The sequence below is a fragment of the Pongo pygmaeus genome, chromosome 11, assembly GCF_028885625.2.
Source record: "Pongo pygmaeus isolate AG05252 chromosome 11, NHGRI_mPonPyg2-v2.0_pri, whole genome shotgun sequence".
Lineage (NCBI taxonomy): Eukaryota > Metazoa > Chordata > Mammalia > Primates > Hominidae > Pongo > Pongo pygmaeus.
In genome coordinates, this window is record NC_072384.2 from 39,846,964 (window position 1) to 39,864,958 (window position 17,995).

General features: G+C 34.4%; 1 protein-coding gene across 1 annotated transcript in view; it reads right to left on the minus strand.

The window, feature by feature from the left end:
• Positions 1-17,995, minus strand: part of LRP1B (LDL receptor related protein 1B) — a 1,896,287-nt gene that overhangs the window by 231,165 nt on the left and 1,647,127 nt on the right. Inside the window, exon 60 of the mRNA XM_054478394.2 lies at positions 13,080-13,279. Within this exon, the coding sequence (XP_054334369.1) occupies positions 13,080-13,279 (200 nt within the window). The remainder of the gene's footprint in view (positions 1-13,079; positions 13,280-17,995) is intronic.

Here is a 17,995-nt window from a genome sequence, read left to right on the forward strand (position 1 = left end):
TCCCTTGAACCTGGGAGGCGGAGTTTGCAGTGAGCCGTGATCGTGCCATTGCACTCCAGCCTGGGTGACAGAGCAAGACTCTGTCTCAAAAAAAAAAAAAAAAAGGTTATAAAGTCTTTATTCATATTTTCAAAAGTAAAAAATAAGATACAGAACGCAATCACCAAATTCTGTTATTACTTTTATGAAGGAATCAAGATTACAGAGTAACATGAGCTCAGAACTGATTTATTTGAGTTATAAAGAGTTTATATATTGATTTGAAGGAAATACCTAAACAATCAGTGATCCATTAAGGTCAACTTATCCCTCACTGTATGACTATGTTTGGAAAGGTAATCCCCTAAAATTTTAGAGTTTATAAATATATCAAATCAAACATTAAATCCTACTATCTTTTTCTTTTTAATATATTTTAAGACACTCTCATTTTTTAAAAGAATTCTTGCTGCCATTATCCCAAGTAAAGGCTCATATCCCCTCACACCAGGAATACTGCAAAATTATTCTAACTTGTCACCTTATTTTTAATCCCTTCCAATCTCTTTTATATTAGTCAGAATTGCTGCAGAAAATAGAAAACATATCTTTAAATAATAGTTGAAGAGAGTTTAATAAAGAATTATTTATAAAGATGGACATGCAAAGGTACAAATAATGCATTGCTTTTTACTAGGTCTGTTACCAGAAGCTAGTGAAAAATGCAGCTGAGGGGAATAAAGCCATCCAACAAGAGCAGTGGTCTTTAGTAGATAGGCTCAGCCACTGCTAAATCATTGTAGTTGAGCGTAGATGGAAAGGGGATGAATAAATATTCTGACTTCTTTTTCTGTCTACTATCTAATGTCCTTGCAATGCAATTCATGGAGGAAATCCAACTTGATGTGGGAAGGTAAAAGAGCCTGGGTGAGGTAGTCCACATAAGTCAGGTTTCTGGCACAGGAAGAGGGCAAAGAGGCAAAGCCAGGATAACTAGAACTACCACTAACTAATATTCCTCATATTTTTTTCATCTAACATGTATCTTCCTAAATCAAAAACCATCCATGACACCCATTCGCTGGGTAATATGGTGCAGAGTATCTAGCTTGACTAAAACACCATCTGTCTTCAGAAGAGAGAACCAAGTATGCTCATTGATCCCCTCTTTTGAGAGACCCTGACACTAATAATTTCCCCTGATATTTTTCTAGAAGAATAAGAGCACAATGAGATGTGTAGAGAAGATAGGACATGACTTAAAGTAGCATAGTGTGAAAAACAAAAAGAAAGTGATGAGAAAGAAAAACAATTAGCACTGAAAAAATGGGGTGAGATTAAACAAAGGCTATGAAAAACTGTAGTCTGGTAAACAGATGATAATATTAGATGGCGGTAGAAAGTGATTTAACGTGACAAAGAAAGTGGAAGATTCATGACAGTGGCCAGTGGGAGGGTGGGTGGATAATGGTTTCTAGCTGATGAAGAGTGACAAAGAGTGGGTGGGTGGGAAAATGACCCAGGTAGACTAATCTTCAGGGAAGGATCATGGAGCCAGAGCTTTAGTTAAAAACACCTGGGAAAAAAAGATCATGCTTTACATAACCTTAGGGCCAAGGAATTTTAGTCTTTGCTAACAATTATGTATGTCTCCTTTGGTGTTACTGTGCAAACCATTTAAAAAAAATTATTTCCTGAAACCTACAACGAGCAGCTCTGAAGTGATTTGTTCCATTTTTGCCTCTGTGAACATTTTGCCTGCTTACTCTTTAATGCAATCCTACTTGATAGTAACAAACAGTATCACAAATAAAACTTAGGCACCAAGGTCCAAAATCAATTTTTCAAAACAAATAAAAGCTTTAAGAAATGACAGGAACATGAAGGATGGCCAACATTTCCAACTGTTATGATAGAATATTGAAAGTTTATTTTTCCAATATTAAATATCATAGTGCATCAATGAGACTTTGCTGGGATGGAAAGTAGCTTTTCCTTTTAGTATATGTCACAGTGCAGGAAGATCAGAGCTGACAGTGCCTGAAAGTAGATTATATGCTAACTTTTGAATAGTGATATTGATCAAATGTCCAAAATAAACTTGTGCCTCTCCTTAGTATAGTAGTTTATACTGGGACACTTAAATAAGTGTAAATACGTAATGTCAAAGCATAGAAATTAATACTGTGGCCAGGAGTGGTGGCTCACGCCTGTAATCCCAGCATTTTGGGAGGCTGAGGTAGGCGGATCACCTGAGGTCAGGAGTTCAAGACCAGCCTGGCCAATATGGTGAATCGCCATCTCTACTAAAAATACAAAAATTAGCCGGGCGTGGTGTTGCATGCCTGTAGTCCCAGCTACTCAGGAGGCTGGGGCAGAAGAATCGCTTGAATCCGGGAGACAGAGGTTGCAGTGAGGCAAGATTGTGCCGCTGCACTTCAGCCTCGGCGACAGAGCAAGACTTTGTCTCAAAAAATAATAATAATAATAATAAATAAAATAAAAAAAGAAATTCATACTGTATTTAGAAATCTTTTTCAGATTTAAGCCATTATTAGAGCTGAAGGCATCCATGGCCCATTATTTTCTAGTATTTCTTGCCTCTACATTCTCATTTCAAATAATATGTACTCTCCATATAGATTAGGAATATTAGATTTAACATCATTTAATCCCATCCTTTCTCTTACCTATTTTTAAATTGCTTATAACAGAAGGTCAAATATAGCCATTTCAATATTTACCATCCAAAGAGTATTCCTGTTAATGAATGTGAAGTTTTATAAAGCAGACTGTTTAAACTGTAGTACACTTGTTTTGAAAACAAGACTGACTAAAAATACATTAGTAGGATGATGACAATTCTCTCTAACCTGTGAAGTAAACAAAGTAACATTGCTTCATGCACTTGGTAAAGTATATTCCTTTTGCTTTGAAACTTTCTGGGCCATTCTGCTGGTGATAAATCCTTCACAATACACAGAAATGTGATAGTCTGAGCCTGACTATAAGTACTTACTATAAGAAGTATTATATTCAACTCACATATACATAGGAATGTCTTTGTTAGAGAGTCTTAATAAAAACTGAAGTCTTTGAAAAGCATTTGCCTCTGGGACACATATCAAGTATAGTTATTTACATGAGTTTAGTATCTGGTCTTCTCATATTCCTGCAATTATAAATATATTTCTAAAATAAAAATGTAGAAGAGTGTAACATATTACAAGCATTTTCAAATGTGTTTGCATTAGACCATTCTGGCATTTCTACAAATAAATACCTCAGACTGGGTAATTTATAAAGAAAAGAGGCTTAATTGGCTCATGGTTCTTCAAGGTTTACAAGAAGAATAGTGCTGGCATCATCTGTTAGGCCTCTAGGGAGGCGTCAAGAAACTTATAATCATGACAGAGGAAGAAGGGGGACCAGACACATCACATGGCAAAACAGGAGCAAGATGCAGGTAGGGAGGTGCCACACACCTTTAAATGACCACTATCATGAAGACAGCACAAGCCATAAGGGATCTGCCCCATGACCCACCACCTCCCACCAGACCCCATCTCTAGCACTGCGGATTATGATTCAACAAGATATTTGGACAGGAAAAAATATCCAAACTGTATCAGTGTTCTAGGTAGTCCCAGCAAAAAGGAAGAGTAAGTGAGAGAATTGATAGAACAGTCCTCCTCTGTCCTAGATTCAACCTCAGCCAAATTCCTGTTAAGAAATGTTAGAGAATCACTGAATAAATAGAAGCCCTATACTATGAACAAGAACATTGTACAATAGTCTGGCAACGCTGCATGCCTGAATTAGGAAGTAACTGGACCTGAAGTAAACCTACTGATCCCTAATCTACTTATTCTTTTCGCATACTCCACCCCTTGTATTTGGAATAGATGAGGTTGTTGAAAATGACTGAAAACTCAAATGAGGGTAATACTTAAAATGTCCCTATTTTTACAAGCATGTGGAACACATGACATTTGCAAAAAAAGAAAAAGAAAAAAACTCCCTAAACATATATGCAAATTTAATGTATTCAAGGTTCAAGGGACAAAACTGAAAGACATGATTGACACTGAAATTCTAAGACATTTTAGAAATGGCAGTTAATTTCAATTTATTTTACTGGTTTGGAAACATTTCTATAGTAACTGAATTGTATTTTGCTCCCTTCCATTAACTTTTATTGTATTGTAAACAGCAGCACATCAACACCATTGGCATAAAATAGCCTGTGAAATCTACTGTTTGTAATGGACTGTGAATGATAGAATTTTTTTTTTCAAAAGTACTAAAATGCAATATCTTACCAAGAAAGAAACACTCTAGAATATTATAAATTAGTGGAGGTCGGGGGGTGGGAAGTATTATTTCAATTTCCTCCTTTTTTTTTTTTTTTTGGTGGGCTACAGTGGATATCTAAATTTTCTAAAAATCCAAATGCAAGAGCTATTGGGTTTCGGAATATGTGAACACAAAATATTCTATTTGTCTCTTTCAGTGTTTTTATTTTTGTCTTCAGAACAAACTCTTAAAACATATTTCATGCGATTTCACCAGTAACATGCTGACATCTAGATTCCTTTTTCCAAGATTAATTAGACTAACACTGCATGGGTTATGATTTAGATTTTTAAATCCAAACACAGAATTGCCCCCTCACAACACAAACTGGATTCCCAGAGCAATAAACAAACAATAGATTTAGACTACAATATTGACACTTTAATATGAGGCTCTTCAGGTCTAGGGGTATAGAAACAGTTATCCTTTAAATGACGAGCTGTAGTGAACATAATTGCTAGAAATTTTAAACAATTTTGCTCACAAAATATAAAAGAGTTCAGTGGTAAACTATAGTTCAGAATCATACCCAACTACTACTGTTCAGAGAATATTAACAGTTAGAGTATAATTTTTTCCAATACGCTGGATAAAATATGTACATAACCAACTGACTTAACACAAGGTTAAATCATTTTTTGATACACTGAAGAGTATCCTGAAAAAACTTTATTGGAACAAATAAACTTAAAAACTCAAGGTCAAACATAACTTTTTCTTAGTTTGCCCTTTTGTTATTACTGTTCACACAGTATTTTCAGCCTTTTCTTTTCCAAAATACTACCTACCTGCCTAAAATATCTGAAGTTTAATGGCACAAGCAACCAAAATTGAAAAAAACTAAATCTGAATTTATTTACTTTGATACAAGTGGTCAAAAATAAATTTCATTCAAAATAGAATTTTCTAATATTTACCTTTCTTTTCATTAAATGGAAAATGAAATCTCTAAGCTAAGGTATATATGCAATGTTATTTCTTATTTTTCTCAGGAGATATTTTTAACTTATGTTAATAGACAATCCATTGAGAGAAGGCTATACTTTTTGCAATGCATAAAATCAATAAAAAATCTCAAATTTATAACAAATTTTTTCTTATATGCAGGGAATGTAGTTTCTTTAACATAGCAAACTCTAATATGCAACTATCCCACTAAATCATGGTGCTATGTTCTTAATGTTGGTGTCTCCCCAAAATTCATATGTTGACACCTAATATCTCATATAACAGTATTAGGCCTGGTGCAGTGGCTCATGCCTGTAATCCCAGCACTTTGGGAGACCAATGCGGGTGGAGCACTTGAGGTCAGGAGTTCAAAACCAGTCTGGCCAACATGGTGAAACCCCATCTCTAGTAAAAATTAAAAAAAAAAAAAAAAAAAAATTCGCTGGGCCTGGTGGCAGGTGCCCGTTAATCCCAGCTACTTGGGAGGCTGAGCCAGGAGAATTGCTTGAACCCGGGAGGCAGAGGCTGCAGTGAGTCGAGATCCGGCCACTGCACTCCTGCCTGGGGGACAGAGGGAGACTCCATCTCAAAAAAAAAAAAAAAAAAAAAAAAAGAAGTCTTAAAAGGTGGAGGTGGAGGCTTTGAGAAGTGATTGTCATGAGAGTTCTACCCTCATGAGTGAACTGACACAGAAATTGGTTGAATTGTGTTTGCATCCTAGTGTTTTGTGGAAAGCAGAACTTAACAGCAATAAAATAGTATATCTCCCAGAAGAAATCTCTAAGTGTTAAAGGAGGTACTTGGCTTTGTTGCACTGCTTATAGTAAAATTCAAGAAGAGAAAGGAATTGCAAATGGAATTTATAACCAAAATGAAAGCAGAAAAAGATTTGGAAAATCGTCAGCCTGGCCATCTTGTAAAGAAATGAACAAGCATTTGAGAGAGAGAATATCAAGGGTGTGGCCAAGGGATCATTTGATCAAGAGATTACTATAGATGGGTGGAAGCCAGGTGCTATTTATCAAGACAATGTAAGAATGACCTCAAAAGCATTTTGGAGGTCTTCAAGGCTACCCCATCCATCACAGGCTCAGAATGCCAGAGGCTCGGAAGCAGAACAATTTCAAGGCTCTTCTCCCCATCTTTCCGTGTGGTGCTCTTTAGCCAGCCCAGCTGTGGTGCAAGCAGGCCCTCATGCAACTCAGGCTGTCCCTTTGGAAGTCAAATATAGTAAGTCTTGGTGAGGTTCACCTACTGCAATTTCCACCAGGATGCAGAGTGCACATGCAGCAAGGGCCTGGCTACCTTGATCTAAATTTCAAAAAATGTCACAGAGAGCCTTGGGGTTGGGGTAGATAACTGCCACAGGGGTGGGGCCACAGTAGAGAGCTCCTATTATTAGGGCAATGCATAATGGAGCCATGGGGTTGGGCCACTGCAGTGTCCCTTATAGGGCAATGCCAAGCAGAGCTGTGGGGGTGGAGTCACCTGGAAACTTCAGACTGCTAGAGCCACCAGCTTGCAACTTCAGCCTGGGAGAGCCACAGGCATGAGATTCCAACCTATGAGAGGTGGAAAATGGGCTACACCCAGAAAAATTATGGAGGCAGGCCCCCCTGGAACTTTTGGGGCCCAATCGCCACACCAGTGTGTCCAGAAGGCAAAATTTGGAGGAGTTTATTCGAGAATATTAATGCTTTCTCTACAGCTTTCCTCTTCTTCTGAGCTCTCACCAAATATGCTCTGAAGAAAAGATTATCTTGGAGCCTTAAGATTTAATGTTTTCCGTTTTGGTTTTGGTGTTTGGTCAGGATCTATTACCTCTTTCTTCTTTCTCCCTTTTGGAATGGAAATGTTTATCCTATGCCCAGTGCACCATTGTATTTTGGAAGCAGATAACATGTTTGATTTTATAGGTTCACAGCAGAACAATAAATCATATCTTAAGTTTCACTCATATCTGATTTAGATAAGATATAGAGATGACTATAGACTTTTGAGTTAGTGTTGGAACAAGTTAAGAATTTGGGGGCTATCGAGATCACATAAGTGTATTTTGCACATAAGAAGGACATGAATATTGGGGGCCCAGGGATAGAATGCTATGGTCTGAATGTTGACGTCCCTCCGAAATTCATATATTGGAACCTAATACCCAGTGTGACAGTACTAAGAGGTGGGCCTTTGGGAAGTGATTAAGCCATGAGGACTCTATCCTCGTAAATGGGAATGGTGCCCTTATAAAAGAAACTCAAAGGAGCTCACTAGACCCCTCTGCCGTGAAAGGACACAGCAACAAGGAACCATCTATGAAGCAGACAGTGAGCCCTTTACTAGACACTGATTCTACTGGCACCTTGATTGATCATGGACTTCCCAGCCTCCAGAAATGTATGCAATAAATTATCCAGCCAATAGTATTCTGTTAAAGCATCCCAGACAGACTAAGACACAGGGTATACATTTTAAAGCAATATCATTGCTCTTTTCATTTTGACAAAGACACAAAAAATATTTGGATTTACCGAGATACATGCTTTCTTTTATAGTAATTATATTCTAGTGGCTTTGTTTTTTTGTTTTTTCCTCATATATTATGCAATTTACCTGTCCAATATTTAAATCAATCTGAAAGATTTCAGGTATGGATTCAACTTTATTTGTGTAAGTGTACACTTATGCTATAACTATTAATATTAGAGGCTCTAACAAGCAGGTTTCAATCTTCAATTGTCTGTTCAAAAACAAGGGTGCTGTGTGAAAACTGGAAAGAAAGCAGGCCCTGGAATTAGGTAGATCTCAGTTCAAATTTTGATTCTCCTGATTACCAGCTCTGTGACTTTGGACAGGTTCCTTAATCTCTTTGAACATATTCCCTTGCTGGCAAATGGCTTTAATCGCACTTATTACATATATAGGTTGGTAGAATAATTACAAGAGCACATATTGCATCAAGCACAGTCCCTTGAGATCAGTAGGCTTCTAATAAAAGACTTAGTTCATAAGAGGATGACCCCTGTTCTTGGAATCCCATTAGCAGGCTAAGAAAATGTCTGTTGAAAGACAAAATAAATACTATGTGTAAAATGTACAGTACAAGGTAATGCTCAAGAGTATAGGTTTTCTCCTCCATCATTAATTTGATTAGTTTACAAATTGTTCAACTTTAAAATATGTTAATAATCTTTATGATAACACTCAGGACTGGGGATTGTTTTGGCAGTTTGATATTTTCATCAAGATTGAAAGAGAAAGCATTTCATTATTACAGATTTCCAAACTCCCTCTCCTAGGCTTAAATTAAGGAAGACTCATTTGAGATTAAAACATAGAGATTTGGCATAGATTCTGAAAGTGTTGATTGATCCATGTAACTGGAGGCTTAAAATTTCAGTTCTGGACTTCCCTTTCGTGTCGTATTTTTCAACACTCTTATTTCTACAAATGAGGCAACTGAGGTCCAGGGAATTTAACTACACTGTTCAGGGTGAATAAGCTAGTTAGCAGTAGATCCCATCCCAACTTGACCCAGATCCTTAAGGTTCCCAGACTTCTTTGAAGATCTTAAAGGTTTGCTCTCTCCAGTTTGAGGAGATCCTTTCACTGAAAGATCAGTACTCCAGCAGAGGCGTATTACTTCTTATCTAAAATCAAAGCCTAAAATTCTCCTAGGAGGGTTTCAGTTTGAGAGTTGTAAGGAATCAAAACCAAATATATGGATCTACAAGAATAATATTTTTATTCACATATTAGGATCAGTCTGTTTTGTATAACAATGTATTTAAAAACTGAATATTTCTACCTGGAGAACACCCTCAAATCGCCAAGTCTCTCACTGGACCTATTCCATGTCTCGAGAGAGTAGGAGGAAAGAGTGTCACTTATTTGCGAACTTTATTCTAGTTAAATTATCAGATTTTCTGAAATGCCTTTTAGGGAAGGACATAGTATAGAATGTTTAATCACGTCTTTAGAATAGCACTTTTGCTGTTAAAATTAACTCATCTCCCGCCAAAATAGAGCATCGTAACACAGAGATTCTGAATATTTAAATTAGGCTTAATTTGGCACTATTAATTCTTTTTAAAAATGTGCAAATATATGCAAAACTAATAAGTCATCAAATATTGGAATTATTTTCCCCTAGCTAATTCAATAATAATATAAATCATTTACTTAATTTTTATAATGCCACTACCAGTATTTCTAAGCTTACATATATCTCCAGTTTGATCTGCTACATAACTATTGAATCTAACACTGTATCTCCATTCCCACAGCTACAATCACTTCAAACATTTTCTCCTAAAATATTTTAACAGTCTCTAAATTGGTTGCCCTTCCAGGGTCTTTCATTTCACATGCTGTTGTCAAATCTAATAAAAGCACTCCATCAACTAAACACCATCAATAGCTCCCTGTGACCTAAGGATAAATTCCAAATTACTTAGCATACAAGGCTTGTGACAATCTGGCCCCAATTTGCCCTTGTTCATCTAGTGTCATTATCTCCTTCTTATATGACTTCCAGTCATAGCCAAATTGAGTAAACCCCATGCTATTTCAAGACTCTATTACATCTTTGCACATGCTGTTCCCTCTGTGTGAAGAATCCTTCTTACGCTTTCCCTCTATGGGGAGCTTTTACTAAATCTCTCAAACTGCTCAAAGATCTTCCCACTTTAGCAGTCTTCAGTACTCCTGCCTGCATTTTTGGAATATTTTGCACATACTTCTTACCCACAATCTAATTTATGTCTTTACCTGCATATTTGTTTTGCCAATTGAGTTATTTTCTGAAGGTAGAGACTCATTCATCTTTACAACACCAGGGGCCTAGCATAGTGCATGGCACAGAAAGACAGGTCAGTAAATATTGAATGAATGAATGAAAGAATAAATGAATGATGGGCATAGTTAAAAGGAAGAAATCAGAGCAATTAATAAAATAAACTAATGAAGATGTAATTTAAAATATACTATCTAACGTATTCAGTAGCATGTCTTTTACTGTATCATTATATTATTAATATTACATCATATGTTACTATAGTGAATAACAGTAGAGTGATACAGAGAGATAAAGATTAGGGAGAGGTTCATGTGACTAAGATTGCATCTAAATTTTCCTAAGCTAGCAAATTGACTGATGTATTTTGGAATTTTTTGTTCAGGTTTTTAATATGGTGTGTGGATTTGGTAGGAGGGTGAATTAGGGTAGATCAGGGAGCAAAGAAAGAGGAATGGAAGCTCTCAAACAAATTGTAAGGCACATGCACCTTGGAGACAATCTGAACTTTTGTTTAAGTCACAGAATTTTTAGAAACCTCAGATATTCTTGGTCTAGACAAATAATAATAAAATAATGCTTCATTTATAAAATTACTCTGTGGTGTAAACTGGAATATTTTTGGGGAAAAAATACCCAACTTTTTAAACCATAAAGTCCAAGGGCTAACTTTTCTAAAATTTGGCTTATGAGAAAGGGCTGTTGTTCTGAAAAGTCTCATACATTTTTTTTATTCTCATATTACTTTGTCATGACTGGCATGTCTCATCGTTCTGGTTAGCTCAGATTTCAGTTTTAAGAAATATAATAAATGAGAAAAATAATATTGGTCTGGTTTAAAAAAAAGTGGCTAGTGATGAAGTAACATAAAAGTTATTGACATAAATGTCTCATTTTCCACCTGCAAATAAACAACTAGGAAACCATAGCATCCTTCGTCTTTATGGGGCAAATGCAAGTAGAAGAATCCATTTCCACTTTACAAACATGGCAAATTAATGGCTCTTTCTTTCGTTGATGGTAGAGTTGGCATAATTCAGGCTGGCTCCAATTAGTACCTCATTAGTAACTACCAGATAATTATTGGCCTGCGCTCAGATATTGGCAGATGCCTGATAAGGCACTTAATGAATTTTTCACTAGTCTTTCTGAGAAAACCTTCAGGAGAAAATATTCTGAAGGCTGCAGCTCTACTTTTCTTCCCATTTAAGTCTAGATGCATTTTCAAAATCAAGTTTGAAATTTTTAATAACATCTTACTAGACTATCTTTCAGCCAAATATTTTACTATTTAATACATTTAGTACCATTTCTACCTGTTACACATGTCTCTCTATCCAAAGTCACCACCAGTATTATGACTGTCACTTTAACATGCACTTAATTTTGTATTAAGGTTATCAAAGCATTAGTCACTACATAAGTGACATGATTTTTTAATAATAAGTAGAAGATGAAGTCAATAGTTTCTAATAGATCTAATATTTTTTAACAATTTTAGCTATTCAGGCTTCAAAGACTCAAATGAAAGACAAATATTTAATGCTGCAGTGTTTTTAGTCACCTACCTAATAACAATATATATATAAATTTTGTTGTAGAATGAAATTTTAACACAAAGTAATACATATACAACCACCTAGCACTTTATATGGAGGCCAAAAATGAAAAGGTTTATGGTTACATAGGAAAAATATTGATTGTCACAATAAAACTTTCAACTATGCAACCCAAGAATGAGGCAGAACATTTCATTATTGATTCTTTGGGGGAGATACAACTTTTAAATGCTAAGTGTGATTTCAATCTGTCAACATTCCTTTTGCTGTAATTAAAATCCTAAAGTGTTCTTTATTTTTCACTTAAATTGCATCCTGATGAGTTTTTTATCTCCATAACTGGAATGTCAACACCTAAGTAAGTGACTCATCCAGCTACACTCTTTGTATTACAATGTTCTTACCCTTAAGAAAGTGCCTCTAAAAACTTCCTGTCAACATTACTAGTTAGAAGGATGAAAAGATGTATTTGTTTAAACATCAACTGACAGGTAAAATTATTAAGTGGTGTAACTTTGGTGCCTTTTACCTTTTTTCTTTTTAAACTCATTGCTTTATTCCACACTGGAACACACTGGCAGAGTATTACTTGATAATTAAGAATAATCCTCTCTTCCTTACCATTTCTCGTCCTTCCCTCCTCCAGGGGTTTTTTGTCTTAAGCTTAATGCCAGAGAAGGAAGTTACTTGATAAGCTAAACTGAATTAACATGTAGACTTTATTTGGGACCTCGTTTTGAAACTCTTATTTTAAGTGATGTTTGCAAATGTAAACCCCTGATAGCAAAGGTGACACTAGGTTAGGGAAGATCAATAAAAATTCATCTATTTGTTCAGGAAAAAATCTAATTCTTAAAAAGCTACCTGTTACCTAAAACTTTTTGATGTAATTTGAGTCATTTGTGGCTTCTGCTATATCCATGTCATGTTTAACTATACGTGACATCTTCTCTGTTATGTCTTTGTCTGTTGCTATTTTGTATGTTAATTATTGTTGCTGCTGTGATCAGGTAACAATAACTTTAGTCATGCACATAGCTTAACTGATAACTTATAAAACTATACTTTTACTCAGTTTTTTAAGAAAATTGAAATCCTAGCAGATTGCAGTAATAGTCTCGTATTTACAAGCAAATAACCTTCTATTTCAATTCAGTTGGGATGCATGTGAATATTGATTTATAAAACTACTGCCCATTTACTAGAAAATCTATTTAGAAAAATACATTTCAAGAAAACATTGATGGTGTAAAATATCTTATGCATAACATATAATTTTTGAATAAATATATCTAATTCTAATTTACCAATATTTTTATAAAGAAGTATAATAATGTAACCTTAAATTAAATGTTTTATGAGAGAAAGCATATAAAATAAATATATATTTTTAAATAAATATTTTATGACCTGGTAAAACACTAGAATATTTATGCTACTGGACCAACCTTTGTGTCTATGAGATCCATCCATGTTGCTAAATTCAATGTGATTTTCATCGGCCCAGTAGAGTCTATGATTAACATAATCTATTGTTAGTGCCATAGGTCTAGAAATCTTGGTTTCTATGACAACACTCTGATTGGTTCCATCCATTCCAACACGGCCAATATGAGGATACTCGCAGCAGTCAATCCAATACAAATATCTAGGAAAGAAAATCAATAACGATTTTGTTTACAGATTCTCTGGGAGCAAAACAACAAGCAATATATTACTTTTTTGCTCAACTGTTCCCACATTAATTCTTCCCATTTTTCTGAATTGCAGCTTTTAAGAAACATCCTTTGATGCAAAATTTCTTATAGTGTTTTATTACACATCTAGTATGATTTGAAATATTCTTATAACTTTAAACATATGTTTATTTTAGAACACAAACTCATATATAACAATATTATATAAGTGTTAACCAATTATAGATGTTCAAAACTAATATATGTAAACTTTCAAAAGATACCTATCAATGTTGAAGGAATACAATTATCACTATATATACTTTTTCTTTTGGCGTGTTATCTACGAAAAATTCAAAAGGAATTATGGAGACGCACATTTTATTTCCTTAATATACATTGTTAAATATGGTATCCACTAACCAATTATAACTGTTTAAATTTAAACTAATCAAAATAAAATTAAATGAAATGAACTGTATTGCTCCTTGGTCACACGAGTCACATTTCAAGTGCTCAGTAACCATGTGTGTCTAGTGGCCATCATATCTAACAGCATAAATATGGAGCACTTCCATTATCACAGAAAGTTCTACTGGACAGCAGTGATTTACATTATGTTCTAGATAGGACAGTTCAGAAAGTGGGGGAAAAAACAGTAAGTGAATTAAGTAATATTGATGCTATATAATTAGGTTGAGTTCAGCATAAATATTACACCCAATAAAATGCAAATAACGTATAAGCGGCAGATTACTTAGACGTTTTTCTCTGTTTGATTAAGCCATTTGTTTTTTTCCTCAAAGTAAGAAAAATTACTTTATGTTTTAGATGTTTCCTTGTCTATATAAAGATTTGAGTTATAGGATCTTTAATGTTATTTTCACATTCCCACTCTGAAACTGAAGTCTATTAACACAAGTAGATTGTTCTCTATTTCATTCTTTCTTTTTGCCAGATATATTACTTAGCAATTAGTTCTTCAGATTTACAAGATTTGCATCAAAATAATTTGGTTTGAAAATATTTTATGATTGTAAAACCAGTAGATTCAATTTAAATCTAAAACATTCTTTAAAGAAATTTTTTTCTCACAAATTCTGACAGACATAATTATGTTCAGATATTTTAACCACCTACTAAAAAGGAAAGAGTTTTCAGGACAAAAACCACTTATCAAATACAAAGCTAACCTAAAAAATCATTGTAAAGAACACACACAATATTGTGTTTTGACAATCATTTTCTTGATTTGCATAAAGGTATGGCTTATAAAGATAATACAAAAGTTATTTGATAGTCAGACTATCATTGAAGTACTAATGAAGTATGGTGCCTAAAAAAGAAGAAATATATTTCTGACAAAACCTAAACAAAAGGTGGAATGTTATGAACAGAGATTCAAAGAGCTCGAAGGTCAAAATGTAAAATAAACTTGGGTCTGGTAACACTAAGTCAAGTTCACATAGGGCAATACTGGAATTCCTACCCCGTGTTTTTGTATATACATATTAACTTTAAACATACTTTGAAAATCTCAAATTATCAAGTAATACTAGATCCTAAGCCCCTCAAAAAATGATGCTATGCTTTTTAAAATCTTGAATTATTTTTGGTATAGTTTTCTTTTGAAAAGTGAACACGTCAGTGAAATACATCTTCTAAGAAAACATACAATTCAGTACTTTCTAATAAATTTATGGAGAAGTACCTTGTTGCCTCTACTAGGGATCATGACAGAAGAGATGCAAAAGAAGAAACTGAATCAGAAAGAAGTAAAAATAAAAAGATAGTTTACCTTGTTGAAATAAATGAGAACACTTCTCTTTGCCTTACTGACCTTGAATCTTGGGAATACTAACATATTAATTTTTGATTTATCTGAAATGTAATATATTTATTCCAGCTTCCCTCACGTTAGATATGATTAAATTTATTTGTGCTTCTATATACCATGTTATGTTTTTTAAGAATTGCATATAAGAAAATATAAATTAAAAGTAGTAATTCAGTGATTTCTATAACATTAAAAATAACACATCCAAAGTGGTTTAATGAGAGAGTGCCTTCATAGTTCTATTTAGCTACTCTACATGTTATTGTACTTGCAATTTAAATACCTCAAAAGTGAAAAAGGGGTTTTCTCCATTAAATTTGATCAGTACCTGTGATCAATGCTATCAATAAAAGCACAGAAAATTATTGGATGTCAATAATAATGTTTCTTAAGTAAACTACAAATTTCAAGTGGTCTAACTTCCATATAATTGCAATTTTAAATTTTCATTTGTATTTTGAAATTTTTCATCTGGTAGTCTTACCATCATCATGAACCAAGACACCAAGAAGAGAAAAAACATATTATTTCATGAAGTCCAACATCTGTTACATCACACTCAATAAGTTTGGTAAGAGTTCCAGAACTGAAATTCTCTCCCCCGAATGAAAACCCTTTCTTACTGGGCCCAAATATACCTCTCCAAATTACTGCCCACTTATGAATTGTGTGAAATTTAGCTCAAGTCAGTTTTTCATTACAGTCTCACATTTTCACTTTTCAGCTAAGAAAACTTTTTTACTATGGAAGTACAAAAGAGTGAATAATAATTTTACCTAGATGGAGGAAGGCATGAAAAACTGTTGTGCTTACAAATAGTTCTTTGGAAAAAAAAAACTTATCTTCACAACCACCTTATAAATTTCTTGAGAAAAATGATGTTTTATTTCTTTCAGATTTTAGGACAAAGTATAACTTAATTTAGAATTTTTTTTTTTTTTTTTTTGGTTTTGAGACGGAGTCTCGCTCTGTTGCCCAGGCTGGAGTACAGTGGCCTGATCTCGGCTCACTGCAACCTCCGCCTCCTGGGTTCATGCCATTCTCCTGCCTCAGCCTCCCAAGTAGCTGGGACTACAGGCGCCTGCCACCACGCCCAGCTAATTTTTTGTATTTTTAGTAGAGACGGGGTTTCACCGTGTTAGCCAGGACGGTCTCGATCTCCTGACCTTGTGATCCACCCGCCTGGGCCTCCCAAAGTGCTGGGATTACAGGCGTGAGTCACCGCCCCAATTTAGAATTTTAATTCTGGTTATTGAGGGTACTGGAGATCATATAGCTTAAAACTTTCCCTGATAAAGTGATAACTGAGAATATAAAAGGTTATCTGCTTTGTGCATTATGATGGGGAAACTTGGAACAAGGACTCAGATTTCTAGATTTGTACACTGACTTCTCTTCTAACAAGCACTATATAGCATCTGAAGCAAAGAAACTCTAAAAACAGATTACATGGGCTCAGATCCCAGGTCCTCTCATTACTAGTTATGTGAACTTAGGAGCTTTAATTAGCCTTCCTGAGCTTGGATTGTCTCATGTCTAAAAGAAGCAATTACAGTTTCTTCTCACAGGGTCACTGTGAGTATTAAATGAGAGAATATATGAAACAAATGTAGAACATTGATAAGTATGTAGCAAGTGTTCAGCAAATATTAGCTATTATTATTTTATCTGACTTAAATAGGAAATATGCATATTAATATATTTTTAGTTTAGTGATACTCTCCTACTAGACTACCTATTGCATCTGGATTGTATGTATCTTTGGACATGATTTGCCTTGATTTTATGTAAGTTATTACATGATTTGACTATTTAAGTATTCATCAAGCAGAAGAATATTATGGATAATACTCTACTACACTGAAGGAAAATGTTGTTCACCTGTACTCAGGTAAGCATGAGCCTTCATAAACACAGGATTTATTTTGTCTCTCGATAAGTGGTAGCTAACTTCTGATGGCTAGATATCATTTCCTTTCCATACTTATGCCCCATTGCTATACTTTTTTTTTTTCAAAATTGTCAATAAGATTGTGTTAAACATAATGGTAATTTTAACTTATGAAATGAAACACTTAAAAATTACCTATATAAAAATGTATTATAATTAAAGCTAAAAATGACAACTGCAGTGAAAATGTTGAAAGAAGAGATCTAAATTGCACCCAGATAATATGCAATGTTTACCCCAATCTCATATGTAAAATTTCAGCCCCAAGTAGTACCTATTCTGTGAGATATAATGAAGTATAAGCACATAAAAGAATGTCTGCTTGTAACCATAACAATAGGCCTCTGTGATTTTCAGAATGTCTTTTATAGTTGAATATTATACATTGTATTTCTATAAAATTGATTAAATAGAAGTCTTTCTCAGCTTTTACTATTTTTTTTTCCTGAATTCAAGTATTAAATTTGAAGAAGTTTTTTTCCTTCCACCTGCAATTATCTCTGACTTTGAATTATAAAATTAATCATTTATATTATTTCCCTGTGTGTTTTTGCCTGAATATGAGAATACTGAAATGAGCTGTTTGGATAGATTTTAAAAATTGGTTTAAAAAAGTTTTTCTTATGTGAATATACAGTTTAATGAAATATTTCTGTGTTCCTCTACAGAAATCAGAAACTGAATTTTCATCTTGGTCTGCCTTTCATTCCATCACAACAAAAGTTCCCTTATGACTCTTCTCTTTGAAACATGCTGGTTATTAACATACCAATGTATTGGTTTGTGCATAGGTGCAGGCACAAGGTCTCTGTAGCTATAACCTCATTCTCTGTGTACATCTAGTTACTCATTCATCAGTCTTCTTCAACAGTGAATTTAACAGTCTCCGTGTTAGGCACA